Raw genomic sequence first — 27,325 nt, 5'->3', positions numbered from 1 at the left:
TCCATCCTTTATTCCTGATACTGGCATTTTCTGGATTTTGCCTTTATTATGATTTTCTTATGGCCAGGGTTGCTGCAGATGTATCTTGGCAGAAGCTAAACAGCTTTTTACATATAGTAAATACTGATGGCATGTGTGTTCTATATGATCTGGATTATGGCGTGTGACAGTCCTATCTGAATTTTAGTTGCCTCCCTGTTAACACAATGAAAGCCCAGTGGAAAAATGAATATTTAAAGATCGTGAGGTTTGTTCTGTGGAGATTTTTTTGTTGGTGGTGTTGTCACAGTGCCTCATCAGTTCCAGGTTTCCTAAGTAGCATGGCTAGTGTTCATTATGTACAATTTATCTTTTCTTTCATGCCCCTCCCATGGGGCAGTGCAATATGCTGACTTCTGGGTAGTTCATCAGTTGTTGAATTTCACTGTATTGTACCCAGTAGAAAGAAGTCTAGTTGCCTGAAGTCGTTGCATAACTTAATTTCCTAGTCTTGATTCAGGCTATGGGGAAGCTTTATAGATTCACTGATGAGTTTTAATTTTGTGTTAGTAGTTGTCTTGCACCAGAGGAACAGTTTTATTCTGGAGCCATAGACTTGTAGCAGTACCATAGAGGGTCTTAGAGCAGAGACGAGCTCTCACATCTGATTTCATTTTCCATATGCTTTCAGTGGTTAGATGCACTGATTAGAGGCTGGATACAGTGTGCTTGCAGTATCTGTGCTGCAGTCAGGTATGGCCAGACTCAGCAATGTCTTAATTTCTTGTTGTAGCCAGTCTCTTCGAATGTGCGTATGCTGTACCAAGGCAAGCAATTTTGAATAGATATAAAATCTAGGTCAGGTCTTTGTCTGCCAAATCTTCTCCTCATTTGGCAGTGAAAACTCCAACTGGAGAGGAATCTGTATCACAACCAAACTAAAGACAGTACTGGCTATGTTGAAAGCTTATAAACTTCTCCCTTTTTCCAAATAAAATTGAACAGAAAGTTCTTGGAGTGTTTTCTTGGCTCCTTGAAGGAGGAAAGGGAAGGTTCTCCCTCACCCTGTCCGGATTGTGTTGCTTCTCTCTCACCAACCTGGAGAGGTATTGGGAAGATTTACATCTGAGTCTTCATAATGTCAAGTGAACACAATGAACTCCAAGAATGAAGGAAGCTGTTCACATAGAAACACAATGTTTAGTCCTGAGGACATGTCCTATATCCCTCTAAACACATACACATACCTGACTGTCTTACAAAAGCACTATGTGTGGGACAACGTATTTGACAACTGTTTTGTTTCCAGGGAGATGGTGAAAGGGTGATGATAATAACTGGACCCAACATGGGAGGAAAGAGCTCCTATATAAAGCAAGTTGCATTGATCACAGTCATGGCACAAATTGGCTCTTACGTTCCTGCAGAGGAGTCAACAATTGGTATTGTGGATGGTATTTTTACCAGGTAACCTTTCAAAGCTTGCTGTGTGTTTGCAAAAATATTATTGGGCAGAGTGTGTGTGTGTATCAAAATATAATTTCAGTTTTCATGTAGGACTTTAAAATTTATACTTGAAGTTTCCTTTTTCACTTTAAACACATGCATTGGTGGTTAGGTTTTGATTCTTATTTTTCTGGTAAGCTGTAGGACTTGGTTTGGAATCTTTGAATCTTTAAAGGATAAGAATGTTAATGTGTCTGTCTTGATTAAGATCCAGATATCCAAGTCCATCTGCCTGAATGGACATCTCAGCCAAATTTATTCTGCTGGGTGATAGTGAAATTATACTTCCCTTAAAATGAGTGCTGTCACTTCTAAAAATCATGTTACTGTTTCTGATGTGCAGTGCAGTTGTGTATACTCAGAATGTCTGAGACCAAGAATTTGGGGCTGCATATATTCTGTTTACTATCCTTCCTGTACTATCAATCTTGAAAACACTTTACTCGATGGCTTTTAAAGAATGAATAATGGCATTTCATTTCATGTAGTCTCATTTTTAAGATAGTGCTGATAGTGCACTATCAACAAGATTATCAACAGTCAAAACTTTTGTATTTTGTGATCTAATATTACCAAGGATTTTCCAGCTGTTTTTTCCCCTTTTTCTTTAATCTGTTTTTTGATCAGTGAAAGTTCTGTGTTCCGGGTAGCTTTTGAGAAGGATAATTATTCATGATTATAATGATTTCCACAACAGTAATGTACCCATGGTAGAACTGTCTTTCCTGTAATTCTAGTTCTGTGATGGCAGTGTGCATTTCAGAGTTAACTTTTAGCTGAGAATCTGAATATTGCTCATCAGAGATTGCTTTGTCATACAAAGACGTTGTGTTCTTATGCCTCACTGTCAGGACAGGAACGAATGAAATCGTGCTTTGATGCACTTCAGTGCTAAGCAGTTGAACAAATTAGAAAACAATTTGTATTATCTTTCCAAAATTAATTGGAGCTGACTACCCTGTGTTGAAAGTAATTGACTGGCTGATTGGATGAGCATTTCTCCAGGGGACATGGAGATATACAAGACCTGATTTACTTTACATAAAAAAAAAAACCCTTTACAGTGTTACTGACAATTTGAAGATTATTTCTGTATTCCTCTGTGTTTTGTAGGTGAACTGAAGAGTACTTCAGTTGTGTCCACACTGACTTGATAACCATGCACATATAAGTCTGTTACCCTCAAGCTTAGTACCCGCTTTCCTCAGCTATTATTTGACTGTCATTGCAACAGGATTTTTTTTTTTTTGGTAAAGAAAATGGAGTGACACGGTCAATGGGAGTGCCAATTTATTGTGTGCCCCCTAGAAAGTGAACCAGTTGGTTTCTGTCCTCCATAGTGTGAAAACAGAAACTGATGTATCTGAGTTCCACCTGCTCATCAGTGGATATCTCTGATTCCATTTAGCTTTTCTCCACATTATGGCTTCTTTTCACATCTGTTCTGCTAAGGTAGTGTGGTTGAAGGTGAAACTTAGACTTTTAGATTTCAAGCTAGACAGATGTAGATTATGTCTACAGTATTAACTGGCTGTCAGTTTTTAGACCACTTAATTTGCAGCCCAGTCACATTCTAACAGAGAGGACTGATTTCTTCCCTCCTATGCCCCCCTACCCAATCTGAGTAAGATTTTGAAGCTCAGAGGAAATGTTGATGCCTCCTCCCTGGAAGTATTAAGGCCAGATTGGATGGGGCTTTGTACAACCTGGTCTATTTGGAGGTGTCCCTGCCTGTGGCAAGGGTTTTGGTACTAGAGTATTTTTAAAGTCCCTTCCAACCCAAACCGTTCTGTGATAGTTCATTTGATATGAAATGTGTCAAACACAAGGTGGATATACTAAAGAATTACTTAAATTCATGTGAGTGCAGTGGCAACTAAGAGTCAACTAATTGGCTCAATATTATTCCAGGAGAAAAGGAAAATATGTTCTTGAGATAGAAGCAGTCACGCATTAGTTAAAAGGTTGACGGGAACCAAAAATCCCTGAGTTTATGTATTGCATTCCTTCAGAAATCCAGGATGGCCCCTTCAATTTGTAGGAGAGTGTCAGTGGAACTGCTTTTCTGTGCATCCTGTCTGTAAACTGTCTTCTGTGCAGTGTAATTTGAGGGACTGGATTGTACTGTTGGAACAGGCATTAGCTGTTTGTGATGTGGTTACAGGATATTGGATCTTGACCCAGTCATAGCTTTCCTCATAAATGTTTAGCAGAATACTTGCATCATGATTTTGCTTCAACCTGTGGAACACTGGGGCTTTCCTTAATCTACACATCCAAGTAATGACACCCATGCTCCCCGAGTGGGTGAGTTGTCAGTGCTCTTTTCTGTCCTGCTGTTTGATTGGCAGTAGCCACAAAGTGGTCTTTACTACCCAGCCTGGCCTCCACCTAGTTCCTGCTTCATTTTCACCTTCTACAAATCATGAACTTCACCCTCTCCAATGAGAAGAGGAGTGACTTACAAGATTCTGCAACTCAGAGGTTCAAGGTGTACAGAGACTGTCCAGGAAGTAGTGTTAGGGGTTTATGGGCTTGTGTTTTTTTTTCAGGGTTCTGGAAAAGGTCTTAAAGTACCAAATCCAGGTAGTCAGGTTAATGTGGTGTTATAGGCAGGGTATTTCTTAGTCCTAGGAAGTTACCTTTGTAACAGTTTTTTAATGCCTGTTTGGAGGAGAAAAACAATAAAATCAGCTGCCGCATGGCATGTCTTACGTTGTTCTTTAATGCTCTTCTTGGCTGAATGTGCATTTCTAAAGTCTAACCTTTGGCCAAGAACTTCCTTCTGATAGGGAGTGAGCTTGAAGAGATCAGAGATTGTCCCTTAACTGGCCCTCTATTTTGCCTTTTTGTTGGGTTTTCTTCCTCTGTATTTTGTCTGGGGGGCTTTTTTTGTGGGTTGTTATGCTTTTTTTTTTTTTAATAGGATAACAGCTGTGCAGATGTCCTTTCTGCACCATCACACCAGGCCACAAGTGTCTTGCTGGAAAAAGCAATTTTTAAATTTTGTCATTTTTTTGTTGTTGGGAGCTTTGGTATATTTTTAACCTTTTAAAAACATTCTATGGGAAGATGTCAGTTTCCAAGTTATTTTCATCACTGCCATGGTGTGTTGTTTTCTGTATGCTGCTATTAGCATAGCAACCCTGCTGTGAGGGATGCTTTATGGGCTGACTCTGTGAAGAGTTCTGTGCATCAGGAGCATCAGCAGTTCTGTTGCTTGCTAAATTTTTTTAAATATTGGTACTTCATACTGCAGTCTCTTTTTTGTTTGTAGACTGCATCTTTGAAGTGTGAATTTATATAGGTTTAAGACATTAAGGTTTGTCTAGGGTTTGTATCTGGTGTTCTGAGTAGGGTTTCCATGGAAATTGAAAGGTTGCTACTGTGGTTATTCCTTTGGATATATTTAGTATTTGTGTATTATAGCTTATCTAAATTGACTTTAAATACTACATTATATTAGAACATTTTTAAAGGTGCAGTTGTTTGGTTTACAGGTACAGTAAAAATAGGAATGATTCATCTTTATTACTGTGTGTATAGACACAATACAGTGCTAAAGCTAATCCAGACATTTCAGAGTAGTGGTGATGACCTCACCTTAAAGAGGGGGAAAGGCAGAGAATCTTGCATTAAATAATGCCCCAAAGCCCAGATACTCTGTTACAAGTCTGTAAATGGAAAACTTGGGAGGGAGGAGGAAGAAGCAAGAGTAACTTCCTACAGTATGCTTCTTGTTTTAATCACTTCTTAAGGAAGTCTCTGAATGCTCCTGTGGACTCTCCCAGTCTCACCATTTATGATGTGTAATAACTACCTTGCTATTTCCATTGCTATTCTTTGTTCCCAATCCTGGGAAGGGTGTGCTAGAAGTTGTGAAATAAGTAAAAAGTTTGATTTATTGTTAGGTGGTGCCAGCTTCATATCAGCTAAAATGATATTAAATCATTCTCTGTATTTCTGTATATTTATTTAAGATCATTTTGTGAGTAGATTTCTATATTGTATTATTAATGTATTTTAAATTTCTCACTTGAAATTCCATACTTAAGTTCTTTTTTTTTGAGTCAGTGTATGTATAAAACATTTTTGTACAAAAAATAGTAACTACTTTTGAGACTGTATGCTTTGCCCGTTAATTAAGGGATGTCTGTGTAAAGTCATGGGAGTACACAATATTTTGAGGATGTTCTGCTGGTTGATATTTTCATCTTTTTTTTTTTTTTTTTTTTGTTCCTTCTTCAGTAGGGGATAACATTGTCATGCAACTTGTGCTTAGAGAATTTAACTTAGTGTCATTATACTTAAGAATTTTAAGAGAGTTTTGGAAAGGTCAGCACCCAATCTGTATTGATGTTTAATGGGAATTTGAGTAATTATCTGATGTTTGAAAATTTCTGTCTAAGTTATTCCTTGCAGTAAAGGGGTTCGATTTTTTCTTTCAGTTAAACTTCTGTTTCTGCTATTTCTTCTAATACAGATATTCAGACATTGAGGTGAATATAAAGTTTCCCTTTGTGTTTGTGCAGAAAGACAAAGCAAGTGTGGACACACATATGGAGGAACTATGAAAGAAATGCTCTTGATCTGATCATGTGTTCAGAAGAGGTGATGTTTAGTGGCTCAGGACTGCTGATCTTTAAAGAAGTCCCACTTAAAATCAATTATTGATATAATTTCTTACAGGTAGAAGACTTCAGCCTTCTTCCTGTAGGTCACCAGTAGCTCTTCAGGAAGATCAATTTTTAAACTTGAGATAGAGAGAGACAATATTAGAACAACCAGAAGGTAAAATATGTTCAAATAAACAGCTAATTAGTAGTTCAAATTACTGAATGCCTTGTATTCAAGATGTTAAGAATGAAATTGTTCAAATCACAAGCTACCCTTAGAAAGAATACTGTGAAGGAACCTATTCCTATCAACTCCAGGTAATAACAAAGAGATGAAGAATTTACTTCCTAGAGCACTTACCTGCCTGACTTTCTCTTGTGCTGCAATAAAAGCTGTTCCACTTCAGTGGTCAGACATTACTATGCACAGTCACAATATGGTGATATGGAACTTCCAGTGAGGTCTTACACCTTCAAACAAATTTGGTATACAATAGTGTGGTGCAGGTTCAGTTGTCCGAACTAATACAGTACGCTGAGCATGCCACGTGCTTAAAGGTTGAAGGAATAAATAGAAACACCAGTAAATACGTGTAGGTTATCTTCTTACGCACTTCATCTCTCTTGAAAGAGTTACCTTGCTGTTTATGGTTTCTTAGTATAAATTCTAAGTTTGATTCTTTCACTTCATGTAAGACATGCAGTTCCCTGCCCTTCAAGGCAATTGTCTTGGTATAGTCTCTGCACATTGCATGGTCTGTGTTTAGGTGTACAGAATTTTGTCCTACATATTATCTTGATAACAGATGATTTTAATGTACTTTTAACATGGAGGGCAGTCCTAACTGCAGAGTCTATAGTTTTTGTATTACAAGCTTGTATTAGATGTCTATATATAGGGTCTTTCAGACAGACCTGGCCACAAGTGGAATCCTGAATTTATCTCTTTCAGAGTTCAAGTTACATAGCTGCTTTAGTATTTTCTTGTCTGTCTTCCTTCTATCATGAGTTTCAACATAAGTAATAGTTCTTATTCAATTAAAACGAGAGAGCAAAAATCTTCAGGCAGCTGATCCTTACAGGTGTGTTTGACGTAACAAAGTTGTAGAGCTGTACAAATTAGGCCCTCTGATTTTAAGTTGTTCCCATCATGCACTGACCTGATGCTTCTGGTTGATTCAGCATAAGCTGCGTGTCCTGCTGAGATACTTGCACGTGTCCCTGGTGTGCATGTGGTCTGCTTGTATTCCCAGATGTGGAAACTGAAAGAGTGCATCAGGTTCAGCCTGTGCTTCTTAAAGGTGTCTCTGAAGACAGTCTTCAGATCCCAGCACAAAGACCTACCTCATTGCCTTTCATACACAGGAAATTAAATTCAGCTTTTGTGATCTTTAGGTGTATAAGGGGAGGGAGGAGGCAGAGGAAAGGAAAGGGTGTTTTCTGCATTGTTTGAGAGCTGCCAGCCTCATCCAGCACTGAAATAATGAGGGATTTTCATCCTCCTTGCCACTGGCCTTAGGTGATTTTGTTTCAAGACCAGCAGCCAAGACCCAGTTCCAGCCATGAACCTTGCCAAGGAGTGGTGACTCTGAGTTAGCAATGGTTCAGTAAAGGGAAGGAATTTTGATTGCTACAGGGGATGACAGTGCTACTGAGAGACCTGCCAACTGACAATCAGCTCCTACTGTTGAAAATTGCATTTCAGGGCCTACCCATGTGACCATCAGCTGTGTCCTCATGGCTGTTGCTTGTGGTGATGCAGTAGACTGGACCCTGCTTACCCCTTCACATGCCCATTTCTGGAGTCTAGCAAAACACCTACAAACAAACTGTATCTACCCTTGAGAAGACTTCACAGGTGCATCCATTACTCAGTTTGCCATGGGGGTGTCAGTGAGCAAGGTTCCACCCATCAGTCTCAGATCAGCATGTCACTCCACCCTTGCTTTTTTATTCTGGTTGAGCCCGCTTTCTTCTGACAGAGTGGCACTCTGTCTTCAAGGCACCCTGCTAGTGCCCACTGGATAATTCTTCCTTCTCTTTGAAGAAGGAGAATAGATGAAATAGAAAGGAAGCTTATTCTATCTTCTCAGTTCATCAGACAAAGTGACCATGTGTATTTTCAACCCTGTGCACAGGGCAGACAGTCAACTTATGCATTCCAGTTTAAAGAAGAGATGGCATTATTTATACATATACCTGGCTTAATGTGATGAGACTGGTGAGATTGTCTCTTTTTGTCAGTAGGAAGCTGCTTTCAAGGCCAAGGCATTTCATCATAGAGTCCCTCTGAGTGGGTAACATCATGCTGTTCTGCCAGCTGGTGGCTGTACTCCCCTTGCTGCCTCTTAGCATCTGCTCTGCCATTGTTCAGGTGTTATCTTCATCTGATCCTGAAATGCACAAATCCAGTGTGGTCCGTTCCACTTGTGAGAGCTGCACACTTACATGGGGAGAGAGGTTGATGTTCTATCAAAAAAACCCCCAGTATTTTAATGCCTGCTTGACTGATCTGACTGGCACTCCTTATTTCCACTGTCCTGTGAGCAGAAAGACCCACATCAGTCATGTGCAATCAGCTCCACGAAGATGGAAGAGGAAAGGGCATTTACATATCCCAAAGTCACATTTCTTATACTAAATTATCACAGCTGTCATGGATCCTTTCACTCATGTTATTTCTGTCTTGGTTGTTGTCACCTGACAGGATTCATGGGCCAGAAAGTTTGTGGCCTATAAGGTCATTTTCACACAGAGGGGAAAGTTTGTTGCTGTGCCTCTCTAGGCTTGTACAAGAATGCAGGATGCATGGAGCCCTTGGCCTGTTTCCCATAACCCCTGCAAGGACTGCAGGTATCTCTGTTTCTGCAGGGGGTGTGCAAGAGATCTTTTTCCCATTGGTGTACTCTACTTTTTCATTTATTTTGTTTTCCTTATGCCAGAAAAAAATCTCTTGTACTGTCAATGGCATGATGACCAGCTGCAGAGCACAAACTGGAGATGCAGAGGACTGAGGAGAGTGTGTACATAATATGGTCTTCCTGTGAAGTCCTCTTACTGTGCACAGCAGAGCATGGTTATTCCTCTGCCAAGGTGGAAACACTAACAGGTCAGCTTCTCACCGGCATATTCCTCTCCTGTATAAAAGAACAAGTTTATACTACCAGTATATATCACAAAGGCAGAACTATGACTAATTGTGGCAAATTCTTACATTTGATACAAGGGACCTTTAGGAATACCTGAAGTTGCTCTAAGGTCACTAATGCTTACCTTGTGTTTTGGTATGGTCTAGAAGATGTGAGATGATAATCTGGAAAGAAATGCTCTTAAAGCTTAGAGGACAATTTAGGGATGAAGGATTTCTTCAAAGTAAACTAAAAACCCTCAGAACTCAGCCCTTATTAACCTGTGTTTCTTTAAAGGCTGTGCATCAGACATACCACAATGGTTTTTTTCTGTATGTTTTATTCAAAATGTCTGATTATCTGATCACTAAATGGTGGAGTTGATTTTTAAAAAGATTGCATCTCACACTAGATTGCTGATGTTACCTCCCCAAGTGCTTCAATAGCAATTTAATTCTGACAACTTGACAAAATGATATTACTGTTTTTTAAGAGTGTGTGGAGCCGAAAGGAACTAGTAGACAAACCACACCATTTTCTTTCAAGGCAAACACAGTGGTTTTTTTTTAACTGGATAAAATGTACATATTTATGGCATCATTACAAATTTCACCATGATTAAAAATCATGATGGAAAGCAAATATTGTGTTAATACCTGCAAACATTTGGGCACTCAATTTTGGGTGTTTGTTTTTTTTCTTTGTTTCACTGGAATGTCACCATCATTCAAATTTGAAATGTATTTAAAATTGCATAGTTTACTTTAGCAAATTAAAATATTCCAAGCCTTCTTAGAGTGCGTTTAGTAAGAAATCTTGAGAAAATCAGAAAGCACAGGATGGATATGTAAAGTGGGAAAAAGAGAATGTTTCTATCAGAGTGGAAGTTGAGTGAAAGATGTTTTCCAAGTGCTTTTCACAATAAATTGAAATCTGAAATCTTAAGAATAAAAACAAGGTAGTGCTCATAAATATTAATGGCAATTAATGTTCCATTGATATAACTGCTGGTGGCAAAAAACTTCTCAGCTTTTTGTAGTAGGCAAATAATATTGCACATAGTTTCATTCCAGTTTTAGCAAATGGTTGGTAGAAGGGAACTGCACAAGAGCAGGACAGAGCAGGAAAACATTTGTATTGAGACAGTAAGTAACAAGCACTATTACTTCAGAGCTTCACTGCAGAAACAGTGCTATTTGCACAGCAGTATGTGAGCTCAAGTTGAAAAAGAGGGCAGTTTATGACCACAATGCAGCTTGTTCTATTCTTTACTACTTACACCTTGCTCAGTTCACAGAGAAGCTGTATTTGTAAAGATGCTGCCCAGGAACTCACTTGTCTGAAAATGGTTTAGAAGAGTTCATCATTAGAAGTCTCTTCCTATGTAGTCATTTCACCAAGCACAATAAAGAAACAGACATCCTCCATCCAAAGCTACTCAGTGTATATAACCTTGGTTGCTGAGCGGGCAGCATGCTGATGATACTTCAAGATGGTTACTAGTGTGCAGAAGGGACTTGAAGAGCTTTTATACTGGGTCTGTCACATCTTATTGTTAGTCTTGTGTTTCATGGGTTGGGTGTGATAGCATTGCTTTTCACCCCTTGAGGAGATCTACATTGATTTTGTTTCATAATAAATCTTAAACAAAATGTAAGTTAATTGGAATTATACATGACAGATTACATAATCACCAACTTTTTTTTTTTTTTTTTTTTTTTTTAAAATCTACTGAAGAATCTTTCCCTGAAGTTACTGCATCATTACCGTTTTAGGGTTTCCGTGCATTTTCCAGAATTCTTGTGCTGACCACAACCTTCAAAATCAGTTTAGATCATTGGGCTGGACTGGCACAGGTTTTGTGCATTCACGTACTTAGTAAGTAATTGTCTTTTATGACAAAGAATAACAAAGTATTTTGCCAGAATAGCATCTAGCCTCTCATTTTTATATCACAATCAAACTTTGTTGTTCATAACTCAAAAGACCAGTTATCAAACAAAATTCCTTCCTTCCATTTATTGCTTTAGTAAGCTTTATTGATTTCTTTGAGGCTTACAGGATAGGATTATGAAGATTAGTCTTCCTGTCTGTCCTAGAAATACCAGTTAAATCAGAAAACCTGCATGAAGATTCAGCTAGCCAGCTTCTTCATACCTTTATCACGAGAATCTAGGCTATGAAATTCTAGTCTTGAGGTGACAGCAGTGTTTGTCAGGGCAGTCTGCAGGCGTCCTGTGTAGTACAGAAACCACAGGGAGATTGAGTGCTGAACAGAAACTGTGGAGGAGTTTATTTTAGCAGAGCGACTTGTCTATACATCACCTGGCTTTGGATAAAACTTTGGTTGATTCCTTGTTAGGTTGAGGCTTTTTTAGTTACTTATATCTGAAAATAAATGTTTACTTTTAAGTAATTTAGGTTTTCCTTTGGAAAAAAAAAAAAAAAACTGGATTCTCTCAGTTTGCCTCTGCTGGTAGGCTGAAAGTTAGTCAGAAAATTTAAAAGTAACGGCACTTTTTAACATTATGTTTATTTCATACATATATAGTAATGCTTGCTGGTTTTACTGTACACATTAATTTATGTATTGTGCAGAAAAGTAAGGAACCATTCATACAAAGCATTCCCAAGTGACTGCCAAGTCCACATAAGAACTTCATATATGGATACACTAAATGAGGGATGTTTGTATTGCTCTGGAATGCAGCAACAGTCAAACAAACAGAACTTGTTAATTGTCAAAAATCCAAATGTAATTTTCAGAAATGTAACTTCTTTATGGCACAATAATCTGTTCATTTTGTTCTTCCTTAATTGTATTTTTGTTTATTGCTAGAATAAAAAAAAAATAGTTAAGCCTTTAATTTATGCTTTCAGTCTTATAATTACATCTGTGGGTGTAAATTAATGCCAGCTTTCAGGGGGAAATAGGGTGATGTATTAAATTAATTGCATTAAATTCTATTTTTTATCACATGGAGATCTTTTTGAAAAAGAAGAGAATAAGTAAAAGTTTGTAATTAGTGTTGTTAAATTGAAAATTATTTTGTTCTGTTTTTCTACAAAAGTTTGGACATATCACGATGCATTTTGAACTGCAACTATTTCTGACAGTGTTACGTAGCTCTGTAGATATCAGTTAAACTATGCCTTGTATATATTTGTAGCTACTTTATTTCTATGTCTTCGTTCATTTCAGAGTAACATGCATGTGCAGTGTTAGGTTTGTATCTCATATGCATGTAATAATGTACTATTGAACAAAACAGTCTTTGGTTTATATACATGTTATTTGATAAAATCTGTATGTATGGACAGCTGTTTGCAGAGATTTAAAACAGACTTAAATCATAAATGAATCAATGAGTAAAATTAAAAATTAATAAATGGATTCATGACTTTAAAAGTCAATAAAAGTCACTGTTATATATATACAGTGAGATCTGTGAAACAGTTTCTGCTGCGTATTGCAGTACTCCTGAAAGGGATTGGAAGACTTTCATCATACTGATGTATGGTGGGGGAAGAAAATTTGCCTGTCAGCTATTTTATAGCAAAGTTGAAACTCTGACACTGAATGGTGGTATTCACCTTTCTAAAACTCTTCCATGCTATGATTTAACCTAGTCACAGTTTGAATTGGATTTTCTGTAGCATCCACAGGTTTAAAGGGGAAAAGTTCACTTGCGCTGAATGCTTCAGCTATTGTCCCTAGTCTGTTGCTATAGTTTCTGCTCCTTAATCCTCCTTGGCCTCAATCCTTCAGCTACATATGCACATTAACTTAATTACCTTGAGTTCCCTCGCTGAAATCCAAGAGTAGTAAGTGTAGACCTGTACATGTTTTAGGGTTGGGTTTTTCTTTGTCTTAATTTTTTTCAGCTTCTTCTGGCTAATATTGATGGCTTGCACATGAACACCCTAGATAGTTTATAATTTATCCCTCAGCAAAATGATTGTACTCATAATCATTTTTTTCTCTTCATGATCAATAACATTTATACAGTGTTAATGGTTTCTTGCAGTGAAATCAGGGTGAAAATGTGTTTGGAGTTTCAGTTGCCTAATGGACCCTTCATAAACTTCCTCGAGTACTGGCCTTCTGGTGTGCATTGCCTATTTTGTCAGACCTCTTGGTCAGGAGAGGCTGCAATAGAAACCTCAGTCTGGTGCCTCTGTACAAGAACAAATCAGAGCTTTCTCATTGAGGGCAACAAAAAGAAATGCTTAGTTCTTCGTTTTGAATAAATGTAAAAGCTGAGGGACGTGTGGAAGGCAATCTACTAATACATTAATTATAAAAACCTTTGCATGTTTGAACACAGAATTTAAGGGGTTGTCCTTCTCCTGCTCCTCTGAGAGCTCAGCCCTCGTGCCCTGACAGCCAGCTGCTATAGGGTTCTGAGTAGCACAGGAGGGAAGAACTGGAACTTGAACTTGAGCAGGTCCAGTTTTAAAATACAATGGGAAATTTTAGAATAAACCAGAAATCCGCTGGATTATTTTAACAGTGAGCAATGTATTTGCCCTATGTGACATGGCAAGTATTTTTAAGGAGTTCTTATGTTACATTGCTAAATTTCAGAAAAGAACTTTCTCAGGTGTTCTTCACTGGGCAATGTAACATAAGCCTCTGGAAGAACAACTGAATTTGTTGCCATATAAAGCTTCAGGAATGAGAGGATATTGGTAACTTCTGGCCACTGAGTGACTGTATTGACTAGACTGGTGTTTCATCTTCTGAACTCGGACTTATGTGTTCTGTCAGTCAAGGTGAAGCTTCTAAAATACTGCATGTTCACTGCAAACCATGGATGTTTTTCTTTATTCTGTCTTTCAGCAAAGAATCAATGCAGTTCACATCTTGAAAGCTAATCTTTTTGTATATGTTTCTTTTAACATACTGGGATGTTCATGTGTGCAGCATGCCTCTGTTGGCCGAGTCTATATGGTAATGAGGATTTAAGTGATTACTTGTTTTGGCTATTTCAATTACCTAGTGATACGGAAAATGGAGGAAAAGAGAAAACAAACAAACAAACAAAAACCACTGTGAAGCTGAGTATTAAAATTGCTTCGTACATGCTTTTTTTTTTTTTTCAAGGATAATGCAAAGTATTTCTAGTGACCTTAAATTTTACTAATTCCATTAATTTCTCCATGACTGAGAATATCATATGTCTACAATAATTTACAAAATAAAAGTGTATTTTACATTAAATGGGTAATGCATTCTGCCAGGCTTTTCGACAACTGTTCTTCTAAATTGGGTGCCATACCATCCGTATTTCTTCATTTAAAATGTGCAGATAAGCAGTTGTAGAAATGGTTGAGCATGTGTATGCATGGTGACTGTAAATAGGTTAGTATGATGAACATCTGATTTCCTGTCATCATCACCCATGTATCTTTGCACATGTTTACTGCTTAGAAGTGGCCCATGAATAATGCAAAATAACAACTATGCTGATAACAATGCTTTTTGTCATACTTATAATAATGGTTAATTTTGAAAATTCTCTAATTGCATTTTCTGTAAATTAATTTTCTTATTGTCAGTTTTTGGGTTGAATCAGTAAGAGCTTGATGGAAGTGAAGTCAGTGCTTTGCCAGATCTCTGTGGAGGAGTGTGAAGCATTAGTTTCTTGACAGTGAACTGTTATAAATTTGTAGATGCTGTCTTCTAAAGAATTACTTGATAAATTTTCATTGTATTTGGGAAGTAGCCAGAAGTTAAAACATCCAAGCTGGGCTACTTTTATGCCACCCACTGTGAAATTCTTATTAGCAGTCGGAGTGTTCCTAAAATACACAGGGTTTCAAATCTCTTCTGTGGGCAAAACCGACTGTTCTGGTTAAAAGTGTTTGGGTTCCTGGGACCACTGTAGGAGAGGACATGCAGTAGTCAGTCTGTAAAGTCTCCATTTAGGATTCCTGTTTTCATTTTCTGTCACTCCAATTTGTAAAATGCTTTTGATTTGTAACCTGTGAAGTCTCAGGAAGTCTTGTTTGCTAAGTACCTAAAAGACAGTCAATAACCTAGTCCAATGGGAGAAGATTTACCTAAGTGTGGAAAAGAAATTACACTTGTGTTTTTCCATACATGCCACGATCAATATCAAGTTTTCTTGTGCTAGTTAACATAATCTTCAGTTAATACTCAGACTTTTGCAACTATTGGTTCTCTGCAGAAACCACATGAGACTTCAGTTGGGAGGAGAGTCTTCTGGAAAAAAAAAAAAAAAGAAAAGATACCTTTTAAAAAAATACAAAGATCTTTAAAAAAAAATTAATGATATGGTGTGGATGGAAGAAAAATGTTCTAGAGAAGGGTCCTGTGCAGGAAAAGGGATAAACTGTAAGGCAAGAGCCCATCTAATACTTTCATTCTGTAAACTAATTTAAATAACTCCTGTTCAAATACAGTGATCTTTGAAATGACATTTTGAAGGGTTTTGTGTGAGAGGGAATGAGTAGAAATGTAAAGTCACATTATGAATTTATTTGTGTTTTTCTCAGTGCTCTCTTTGAATCACAGAAGGAATGTCTGTTGGTGTTGAGAGGGTGGTATTCTACAACTGACGTTTAAGATAATCTCAGAGAAGAGAGTAATTTTCTTTTAATGTTAATTGTTCTTGATGAATGAATGATTTCACTATGAGTACATTCTGAGATGAAGTCTGGCTTCAACTCTAATTCCTGGGAATACAAACCATACCTGGAAACCTAAATGCCTCCTCTTGAGAACCACAAAGGCAGTGTGTAGAGATGCTATACTAATTAGTTTTATTCTTCTGTAACAGGCACTAGATTTCATTTCTCTGGGAGGTATTCGAGGTGAACTTTTAAAGTAAAGTATATGTTTCCAAAATCAAGGTGAAAAATCTTAAATTTAAGTTTTTTTCACATTAAGTTTTTTTTTAAAAATAGGAATGAATAAAAAACATCAGGATGTTGACAGCTGTGTGAAAATAAGGCCTTAGGGAGTGGTTTTGCAGTCTTTGTTTTCTAGGATTCATTTGGTGCTATGTAGTTGCTTTTTGATACCTCTTGGGCTGCTTGATCATTTTCAGAAGCAACGTAAGAGATTCGCAATAACATAAAAATAAGATACCTATGGTCCACACAGTGCTCTTAATTTTATAACCAGCCCAACTAACAGCATGTTGGATAACTTCTTTTGAAAGGTAGCATGGAAAAAGCTTTATCTAGAAGCTTCTGGATTTCAGTGTTTGGGTGTGGTGTTGTTTTGTTTTCCTTGTGAATTTTTTTCACTGCTTTCTATCATACTGGAACAATTTCTGCTTTAATCTACATGTCATCACTTTCACCTCTGCACTGCTAGCAGCATAGGGGAGCTGTGTTTTTCTGGAGGCCTCTCTGCTCCACTCCAAAACAATGTCTTAGACTATTCTGTTGTTCTTATACCAGTGTTAGTCATCAAGTCTGCAAGTCTGGCCCCTCCTCCAGGAAACTGTTTTTTGAAAGCAGCAATAACAGGTTGCCAAGCAGCGTTCGGTGGCTTCAATTTGAATTTCCTCCTTACATACAGATTTTTCATGGTTCATGAAAATATGGTCATGGTTTGGCCATTTTTCATGGTCATAGCCTTCAGATGTGACTAGCTAATCAAACACTTGAAAGCACCAGACTTCTAGGTAACGTATCGGGCCACACAGTTTAGTGCTATTAGTTTATGCCTGTTGAGAGCAAGTTTAAATGGATACTGACTACATAAAAATTCTTGAGATAAAGGGGAAAAAGTTATGCTATTTAATTCTAGTGGTTTTGAGTAGTATCAAAGCTTCTATCATTAAAAATTTTCACCACTTTTATAGAGCTTTATAGGACAAAATATCATAGGATACCTTCCCAGGATGATGAACAGTTGCATTAGAAAGGCTGGTACTGTCTGCATGGACTGACTCTGGAGAGCACGTTTATAAAACAACCATTTGGATGCTGCTATGGCAAAATTAGGAAATCTGTGTCTCTTTCTCTGAAGGGTCACCTGTAGGCTAAGCATATAGTGCTAGCTGGTTTACATAAAGCTAACTACTGCTGCATATCATCTAACTTACCCTGCAAAAATTAATTTATGAAAACATTCCAAATTTTTTTTTCTGAAGCTATTGACAGGAATCTTTACCACCTGAAACCTAGCACTGAAAAGAGATAATGCCTCCTTTTAATTTTTTTCTTTTTTAATTTACATAATAAATGTCTTGAAAATTGTAAGATGAAGAGCTTTTAATTTTATGAAATTTGGTTGGCTGTCAGAGACATAACAAGTGGTTTCCAGCCATATTGCATATTCTGAGGTGTGATGGATCTCTTGACAGCACTAAAGAGGCACTTTTCACATTGGATGTCTGCACGCTACTCGTGGACAGAATATTACAGGAAAAAGTTAAATGTTTTTATGTATAAAAATATTTAGGAGGCAAGGTATATTAAAATGTAAGTTCAAAGCAACTGGATGTTGTAGAAGTTTAGTGGAATTTATCTTCCTTGTTTTGAAGAAAAATAATTGTTTAAGCAGTACATGTTTTGACTCCAAAACTTCATTGTATCAGGAGTAATATAGCATATAGTTAGGGAGCAATACCTTGCTGCATATTAACTGTTGGCTTTATAAATGCAGTTATCTACATCAAAACAGTTAGTCTTTTTTCTGGGATAACATTGCTTATCATGTAAGCTTAAAAAAAAAGATTCTTCTATTGTCAAGGACAGAGGCTGAAAGAACAATGACATTTAAGGGGTTTTATGTCATTTACAAATACATGTTGGGGTTTTTTTTTAATCTGTAGATAAGCCTGAGTCATATTTGAATGTTTTAAGATGATGAAAAGAAAGGCTTCTATTGCAGCTGTTGTTAGCAGCAAGAGAAAGATAATATTCATTTTTGTTTGTATCTTGAGCATTCAGTGAGGAAGTTGTGAAAATTATTTTCATGAATGCAAATTAGGTCCAAAATGACTAAATGATCTTGAGGGCTCTATGGAAATGATGCAATCCAAGAGAAAAATAGAACTGAGAACTCTCAGTGTAATCATCATAGGTGCAGCACAGACAGCCTGTTGTGTCTCTGTAATGAAAAGCCAAATAAAAATTATAAAATTGTAGTACTAATAATCCTAGGGTCTGAAACTAAGGTTAAAGTTGCCCATTATGGAGCCAGAGCTTGTTCAGACATGAAAAATATTTGTCATTTTGGTAAACTTATTTGCTGTTAATAGTGTTAAAAATAGATATGTTATATTGTTCTTTGTAAATCTGCCCAATATTGAGATAAAGGGAATTGAAAAGGATTACAGTAGTAAGTGGCTTAATAAAATGTCAATTTCACAATGCCTCAATATTCCGAATTATATATTTAATTCAGTGGGATTCGTGTAAAGTTTAATTGGCTTATGTTCAAAATCTCTTCCAGAGTGTGTGGGAGCACACCTGCTGTGTGTGTGAGCAAGCACACACTCAATGAAATAAAATCACTTAGTTTGATCATCGTATCATAACACCCATCTCCAACACAAACTGGCTCACTTATAGTTGAGTATTTGCACATTGTGAAGTTATGCATGCCAGCATACCAAATTTGGAGGGCAGGAACCCTAGAATGGTACTGAGTCTGACCTGCTAGGTTTTGATAGTGGTACTCAGTTACTCTTGACAATGATAAGGTCCTCATAAAATGATACCTTGCAAGTGCTCCTGTAGACAACAAAATTATATTAGAGATGCAGGAAAAGACAGAGAAAATAAAAGCTATATTGGGATTCTCTTTAAAGGGTTTGATTGGCTTTAAATGCTGCTCTGGCCAGCTGTTCTACTTCAAAACATAATACGCTAAGCCCATGAGTCAGTTTTCCTTAAATCAGTGTGGCCTGTATGTAACTGTATTATTGGCTGATGGGAGTGAAAAAATCCATTTTTCCAGTCCTATTCAGTGACTTGCAAGCAATAGGCTGTCTCAGAAGTGATATTGTGATGTGATTAATGTAATTGAAAAGCAAATACAGAAAGTGGAAAGTGTATTATCGAATACATAAGGAAAGTTGCAGAAGAATAGGAAAGCAGGGTGAATTACTAACATGTTTCTGAGACGAAAACTGCAATTTCACAGTTTGAGGTAGAATTTGAGGATTGAAGGTTGCATGAAACTGGAACACTGGTTAAAGGCTTGTATGAAACAGGAAGGAATTTGTGTATGTTTGCGGAGCAGAGGAGAACCTCACCTGGGTGGAGGGCAGTATGTTCACAGACAGTTATATAAAAGGATAAGGAAAGAAATCTTCCTCTGAAAATCATGTTTAAGCATGCTGCTAAGATTGTGTATCTGTGTAATTACTTTGATTTTTTTTCCTAAGCAGTAGCTTGTTCTGAAAGGTGAATGTTCTGCCTGGGTTTTCCTGCTTTTCTTGGAGCAACAGGAGATTTGTAACAAAATGTTTTTATTATGGTGATTTGTTTTTCAGCATTATCTGGCATTTATTTTAACTTCATAAATTGACCTGATTTGTGTCCGAATGCAGAATGGGTGCGGCAGACAACATTTACAAAGGACGAAGTACTTTTATGGAAGAACTGACAGATACTGCTGAGATCATAAGAAAAGCAACTTCAAGATCCCTAGTAATTTTGGATGAATTGGGAAGAGGAACCAGCACACACGATGGAATTGCTATTGCTTATGCTACACTTGAACATTTTATTAAGGATGTAAGTGTTCAATGAGGCACGTGGCTTGTGAATGCTTTTTAAGCCTCTATGATGGTAGGCTGACTTTGACATGGTGTGTATTTCTTTATGGAAATGTGGCATGTCCAAACTCAGAGCAACGGGATATAGTTAAGAGATTAACAAAGCAATTCTATGTTGCTGTGCTTAAAAAAAAAAAAAAATTGAAGCCAAAAATTCATATGTGTCCATTTCATTGTTGTAGGTGAAGTCACTGACACTGTTTGTCACTCACTATCCCTCAGTTTGTGAGCTAGAGAAGATGTATCCAGAAAAAGTTGGTAATTACCACATGGCTTTCTTGGTCAATGAGGAGGAAAGTGCTCAACAAAAAGGTAGTGTATAAATCTGTCTGAGTTTCTGGCACTAAAGATACAGGCAGAAATTGTAAAAGTGTTAGGGTACTTTAAACTTCAGCATGAAAGCAATACATCCAAACTCACTGGAGTGTCAGCCTATACACACATTCTGGGGGGCCTGTAAACTGAACCATCATTTCTCTTTAATATAAGATAAAAGGCTCACCTAGCCCAGCATCCAAATTTTTGCAGAAGCCAAATACCAAGGATTAGGGAGAAGGGATTAGGGATTAAACACATGGCAGCTCTTTTTCTAAAAGATCTCACTGTGCAAACATTTGCTGTTTAGAGGGCCTCAGGAACTAGATGTGTTTTCTGGTTTTCCTGTCTCTGACACATTTCATTTCAACAAGGTTGTCTAGTTCTCCTGAGTATCTTTGTGTACTTTTAGCATCTTCATCCTACTATGTCAAGGAGCTCCAAAATTCTAACACAGTTGTGTGAAGAACCACCTCCTCTTGTTTAATTTGAAACTGTTTTGAAACAATATGTAGCTTCACTTGATGGTCCCAGTGCTTGAAATAGAAGAGGTAAAGGAATAATCTTTGTTCATCCTTCCTATGCCATGCAGGTTGTTTTAATTTTCTTTATTGTTTATAACAATCTGATTCAGTTCTGGTCTTACCAAGCAGAAGAGTTACAATATTTCTTCTTGCCACCATTTGTCTGAATTAGTATTTTCAGTAAATTTTATCAGCTTACTGCTTAGCTCTTTTTCTAGTTTGATAATGGTTATGTTGAGCAGCTCTAGCTGCAGTGATGATCACCCTTCATGGTGAAAAATGACTTACAGTCTGTTTCCTCTCATTTAAACAATTATTTACAAATGCAAAGGCCTTCTATTTACACTGTGGCTGCTTAGTTTTCAGAAGAATATTTGTGAGACAACAGGTAAAAATATAGTAAAGAGTTTGTCAGTCTCAAAATGGGCAAGTAAAATGTGATCTCAAGGAATGATTTTTATTTCATATTTCTTCAGTGGAATAAATCACCAAAGAAGCATGAATTTTATTTTTTTTTTTTTTTTTTCCAGGATATGGAGATGAAGAGAAACCTGAATTTATCACTTTTCTTTATCAAATAACTAAAGGAGTCTCTGCAAGGAGTTATGGGCTAAATGTTGCCAAACTGGCAGATATTCCTGAAGAAATCTTGAAGAAGGCAGCTCACAAATCAAAGGAGTTAGAGAGAACAGTGAATATGAAAAGGTCAGAGCAATTGTGATTGTTTTGGTTTGGTTTTTTTTTTTAGACCCCCCAGTGAAACTTCAGCTATGACTTGAAAAGCATTTCATGCAATGTGCATTAAAAAGAATAGTAAAAACTACTTCAGATATCATTCTACCCTTCAGGGAACAGAGAGTGAAACAAAACTTTGGAAAAAAAGATTAGGAAATTGTGCTATTTTAATCAAAGCTTTAGATTTTATAATTAGCTCTTATGTCACTGTTTAATTGCTGCCACCTGAAACAAGATTGGAAAAAATAAAAAGCACACTGAGCGAACATTAGGAATAAACTATTTTTTATTTTCTTATGGAAAATAGTAGAAAGTTTGTATTTCACTGTTTTCAGGAAGACGAATTTGAAATATAGCTACACTCTAATACCTACTTCTGTTCTTACTGGGGATAGTGAAAATATGAACAGGTTTAATTTAGAAAGTATATTCTTCACTTTGGAACTTGAAATTGTATTTGCATACAAAATACAATGGAAGTGTGGAAGAGGATGAAGATACTCTTCTTCTGATTTAATGTAAATATATGTTTTTATAATATACTTTGGCCCCCCAAACAAAAAAATTTACTGAAAGTCTGAGGATTTCAATGTTAGACTAGTTATGGAAATTTCCATTTGTCTCAAATAGCATCATCTTAATAAGACCTGTAACATTATGTAAACAGTTTAGATATAATTATGTGCTAGTATTCATATTCATTTCCACTGATTTTTTGTTGTTGTTGTTATTATTTTCAGTGCCTGTCCTATCAGCAAAATTCAGATAGCCCTTTAGGAATATAATAAATCATATCTTTGCTGTCTGATGGCTGTAGCTAATCCTGAAAGAATTATTTTATGTGAGAAAATTTGAAATACTAATTACTTGTAGGTACAAGCAGTTATTTTGAAACTTAATGGTGCTTAGCGCTTAACACCAGTTTTTATTTCCTTTTAAGAAAGCAAAATAAAAACATTCTGTTGAAGGTACATGACAGTTTATGGGAAAAACAATGTGGTAGCTTATGTAAATTGGAACTAATTGTCCATAACTGACAAAAGTAAAACAACAAATTACTAGCCATTTCTTAACTCTGTTGTTATAGGATACAAGGGGCTCTATAATCAGGAAAAAAATGTTGTTCAGAAAGGTGACAGTATCAGCTGGAAGGCCAGAGCTACTGTACAATAAATTATGATGTGAAATAATTGTCCCTTTAGTTTATCCTCCTTTCTAAGAAAATAATGCTAGCATATTGTTTGGACAGAGCAGAAGGAGAGTTCTAGCATGCCTCTATTGCTAAAAATAGAGTTAACTGCATACAAAACCTGTAAGCAATAAAAATAGTGTGTGATGATGTGGTTAAACGACTGATTTACAGTGCCTATAGAGAAGTAGAGTGAGGGCTGACTGGGCAATCTTAATTATGGGACTTAATTGTCTCCCATTTATCAGCTTTTGAATATGTAATCTATGATCTGTATTTTAGCTTTTGGTATGCAATTTCCTTGTATTCTTGAAGAGAAAAAGGAAAAAATGGTTAAAGCTGTGGTGAGTCCTTTATCCTGAGTTGTCACTGAGGCTGTAAGGAAAGAAGGAAGGGGTGGGAGCAAGAGGAGAAGGCTTTTGATTCTGTCAGTTGTTAGAGGAACCTTGGGACTTCCCCCCTGCCTGCCAAACCCACCTACCCCCTCTGCAGTTGGACACATTTTCCTCCCCCTTGGATGAGAGGCAGTGCTATGCAGGGACAAGGGACATCCACCACACAGCCACTGCTGATTCACTGGGTTTGACTATTCCTTCCTCACAGACCTCCTGCATGGACTTTGGAGGGAACATCATATACCTATATAAACCTGTAGCTCAAGTCAGAAAAAAAAAAAATTAGATGTGTCTGATGATTTCACAGTGCACAACTTATGGTTTTATGTAATTCTTAATTCTTACAGTTCTCCTGTGTAGGTCATTATGGAAATATTTTCTTTTGTGCATTCCTATTTATTTTTGCTTACTGCAATTGTGTGATCTAAACATCAAATATAATTTCTACACCTTTTTCCTAAAACAGACATGAACAAGTTTTATGGTATATCTGTGGTAGGATATAAAAAAATACTATGGTCTTGGGAATCAAACTCAGACCTGCTCCTAGCAGTATGCTTGTGCTGTCACAGTATCCCCAGGCCTGCTGCCTTGTCTTATTTTTTTAAATCACTTTCATATTATTTAAGAAAATCCACTGGATAATTCCATCCAGTCTTGACATCTTTGTCATTGGGAATGTGTGTTAAGCCATTTTAAATGTCTTGTTATTTGTCACAACTCTTAGGAGTCCTTCTTAAATTTAAAAAAAAAAAAAAAAAAGATATGCAGAGTCATTTATTTTGAAAAAGCATTACCTGTTCATGGTTCTATAAATGTAAATTTGTAGGAACTCAGTGCTGAAAATTAAACAGTACAAACTACAATGCTATGTGTTTCCTCTAATAATTTCCTCTTGCTCAGTGTTTTATTTCATTTTTTCCACGCTTCTGTAAGTTAGTTATAAAATTAAATTGTTGACTGTCCCAGAGCTGTGATACATACATTGGAAAATGTTAACGAATTGTTTAAAGACCACATAACATTTGAGCTCTGCAAACTGCTATTTTTTACTCTGTATCAAATGTTGCAGATGACTGTAGGGCTCTTCAAGGTTTGATGTGCTTCATTTAAAAATGTGTCCATATTTTGACTCTAATATTTTTTCCCCCTGCAGAAAAAAACTGAAGTCCTTTGCTGAAGTATGGAAGATAAATGGTTCTCAGGAACTACAAAAATGGAAAAGTATGTGTGAACCTGAAGATGAAAGAAAGGACAGTTATTAATCCTGAAATCATGCTTAACAAAGGAAAATATTGGGGATGCAAAATATAGATCTGGAGACTAATAGATCCTATCAGGGTGTAGTTCTAGGTGCATAAGTTCACTTTTCTGCCTTTGGAAAGATAAAGAGGTGCTGCATTGTGATATAATTGTATGTAATTTTCTCCCTCCACTTTTCTTCCCTGAAGTGTTTTTGCTCTTTTCCTTAGCTGCAAAATGTCTACTGCCACAGGATGTGGATTTTGTTGGATTTGGTTTTTAATATCTTTAAAAGACATGAAAAATTATGTTCATAAATTATTAGGTAAATCTTTTATAAATAAAGTGATGTCTTTTAACTTTATTGTACCTCAATTTCTAATGACATATTCCTTTGTAGCTGAGTCTTGACTGTGCTATGCTGCTGGGCAATTGGTAGGAATGAATACCATAAACAGACATGTGTTGTTGTTCTGGTATTAATGCATTTAAAATTAGAGGGTGCTCTACAAAGCCAGTGAAATTTTATGTGCACAATGAATTTAAGAAAGTGTGTGTTATGTGGCTGGATTAGGAGACTTTTGTTCCTACTGATGAGGTCTATGATGGTGCAACAAGTAGTTCTCAAAGCAGTAGCAGAAAAAAATGCATTGACTGTGTTTTGTTTTCCCTCTTCTTCATTTCCATGCATGCCTGCTTCCTTGTCAGCTTCAGTTTTCCTCATCATCTTGGCCCTCTGGCACAGTCTGGATAGAGACTTACTCCAGATGATGTTGGAGTATCATAAGATGAGGTGAAACAGGCAGTATAGACCATGCAGCTGGCATCCCCAGTGCTCTGTCACATGCAGAGTAAAGCTGGAAGAAGCAGAAATGCTTTTTACTTTTTATATTGGCAGTTATCACATCCTAATTTCAAGTGGGAATGTGGTATCCAAATTGATTTTCCCTTATAAATGTAACCAGGTGAAGTATCCTGATATGACAATGGACAGTGATGTGGACATACTTAAACCTTGGCAAATACTTTGTTGTATTTAAAAAAAAAAATATCTAAGTAGTGTATTGGGTTAGTGTGGCAAGGTTTTGGCAGTGGGTGGGAGGCTACAAGGGTGGCTTCTGTGAGAAGCTGCCACAAGCTTCCCCTGTGTCTGACAGCGTCAATGCCAGATGGCTCCAAGGTGGGCCTTCTGCTGGCAGTGGTGGTAGCACATCTGTGACATGTATTCATGAAGGGGGAAAGAAAAACCAGTGCAACAACAACTGTAGCTGGAGATGAGTGAGAATATGTGAAAGGAACAACTCTGCAAACACCAAGGTCAGTGAGGAAGGAGGGGGAAGAGGTGCTGCAGGCAGTAGAGCAGAGATTCTCCTGCAGCCCATGGTGAAGACCATGGTGAGGCAGGCTGTCACCAAGCAGATATCCACCTGCAGCCCATGGAGGACCCCACGCAGGAGCAGGAGGATACTCTAAGCAGGCTGTGACCCCATGGGAAGCCCATGCTGGAGCAGGCTCCTGACAGGACCTGTGGTCCCATGAAGGGAGGAGCCCACGCTGGAGCAGGTTTGGTAGCAGGACCTGGGACTCTATGGGGGACACACAGTGGATGAGTATGTTCCTGAAGGACCACACCCCATGGAAGGGACCCAAGCTGGAGTTCATGAAGAACTGCAGTCTGTGGGAAGGACTCACATTAGAGAAGTTCATGGAGGACTGTATCCTGTGTGGAGTCCTCATCCTGAGGAGGGAGGAGCAGCAGAGACAACGGTGATGAACCGACTGCAACCCCCATGTCCCATCCCCTGCGCCACTCAGTGGGAGGAAACTGGGAGTGAAGTTAAGCCTGGGAAGAAGGGAGGGGTTGGGGGAAGGTGCTTTAAGGTTTGGTTTATCTCTCATTACCCTACTATGATTTTATTGGTAATAAATTAAACTAATTTCTCCAAGCTGAATCTGTTTAGCCTGTGGTGGTAACTGGTGAGTGATCTCTCCCTGTCCTTATCTCCACCCACAAGCCTTTTGTTCTATTTTCTGTCCCCTGTCCAGCTGAGGAAGGAGTGACAGAGAAGCTCTGTTGGGCACCCAGCGTCCCAGCAGGGACAGCCCACTCCAAGTAGAAAGAAGTGAAATAAAATATCTTGACTTTGCTATAAGGAATAGTTTTTGTAGTCCTTGATACAGCTGAACCTTTCTAATTTTTTCAGTAAATGAGGGATTTTTTTTTGCAAAATAATGCATGTCAGATGAAACAATGTCATTGCAGGTGATTGAATTAGCCTTCTCAACATAGAGAACTTTGTGCAGTAAATTTTTAACCTGTTGCAAGCAATTGCTAACCTTCACAAAAGACTTCTTTCTAGGTTCTTCAAGTGACAAAACATCATTTAAACAAATAGTTTGTCTGCTCCTCAAGTAGCAGCAATCAATACCTGCATCTCCTCCCAGAGCATGAAGTATTATTTATCTAAACCAGTCTTTCAAGGTGTGGGTACACATGTGTGCTTATCTGTGCCACACATTGTGGAGCACACTGAATGTAATAATCAATTATGAATGCACACAGATGCAGTGCCTTGGATCCAAAGGCCTCTGACCATAGCCTTCAAAGGGCACAAATGAGCCGTTACTAAATTCCCATATGTGCTAAATGTGCTTTTAGCAAGACTCTCTCTGACCTCAAGGGAGCCTTCAGAGTATGCTCTGACAAGAAAAAAACACCTGGATACAGTCTGAAAGAAATGCAGAAATACTACTAAGAGTGTGCTAATGGACATGGTATTACTGGCCTGCTCGCACTGTCACGTACAAAGCAATTTCACAGCAACCTTTCCTCTTAACATCTGCGATCGTGTTGGAAATAACTTTTGATTTTAGCCTTGCTCAGTTCGACAGCAGAGGCTACCTCTGTAATCTTTCTTCTAGATAGG

At 37.5% G+C, this 27,325-nt stretch overlaps 1 protein-coding gene across 1 annotated transcript in view; it reads left to right on the top strand.

Annotated features, from left to right (window-relative positions):
* Window positions 1-24,566, top strand: part of LOC103772756 (DNA mismatch repair protein Msh3-like) — a gene marked incomplete at its 5' end in the record, with an annotated part of 50,324 nt that extends 25,758 nt beyond the window's left edge. The window contains 5 exons of the mRNA XM_008940099.1: window positions 1,289-1,446; window positions 19,771-19,957; window positions 20,181-20,310; window positions 21,368-21,542; window positions 24,313-24,566. Of these exons, the coding sequence (XP_008938347.1) occupies window positions 1,289-1,446; window positions 19,771-19,957; window positions 20,181-20,310; window positions 21,368-21,542; window positions 24,313-24,421 (759 nt within the window). The remainder of the gene's footprint in view (window positions 1-1,288; window positions 1,447-19,770; window positions 19,958-20,180; window positions 20,311-21,367; window positions 21,543-24,312) is intronic.
* Between the last annotated feature and the right edge of the window lie 2,759 nt (window positions 24,567-27,325).

This window comes from Merops nubicus, unplaced genomic scaffold (assembly GCF_000691845.1).
Source record: "Merops nubicus isolate BGI_N331 unplaced genomic scaffold, ASM69184v1 scaffold19715, whole genome shotgun sequence".
Classification (NCBI taxonomy): domain Eukaryota; kingdom Metazoa; phylum Chordata; class Aves; order Coraciiformes; family Meropidae; genus Merops; species Merops nubicus.
Note: the sequence above shows the minus strand (reverse complement) of the source record. Positions and strands in the feature narration are given on the sequence as shown.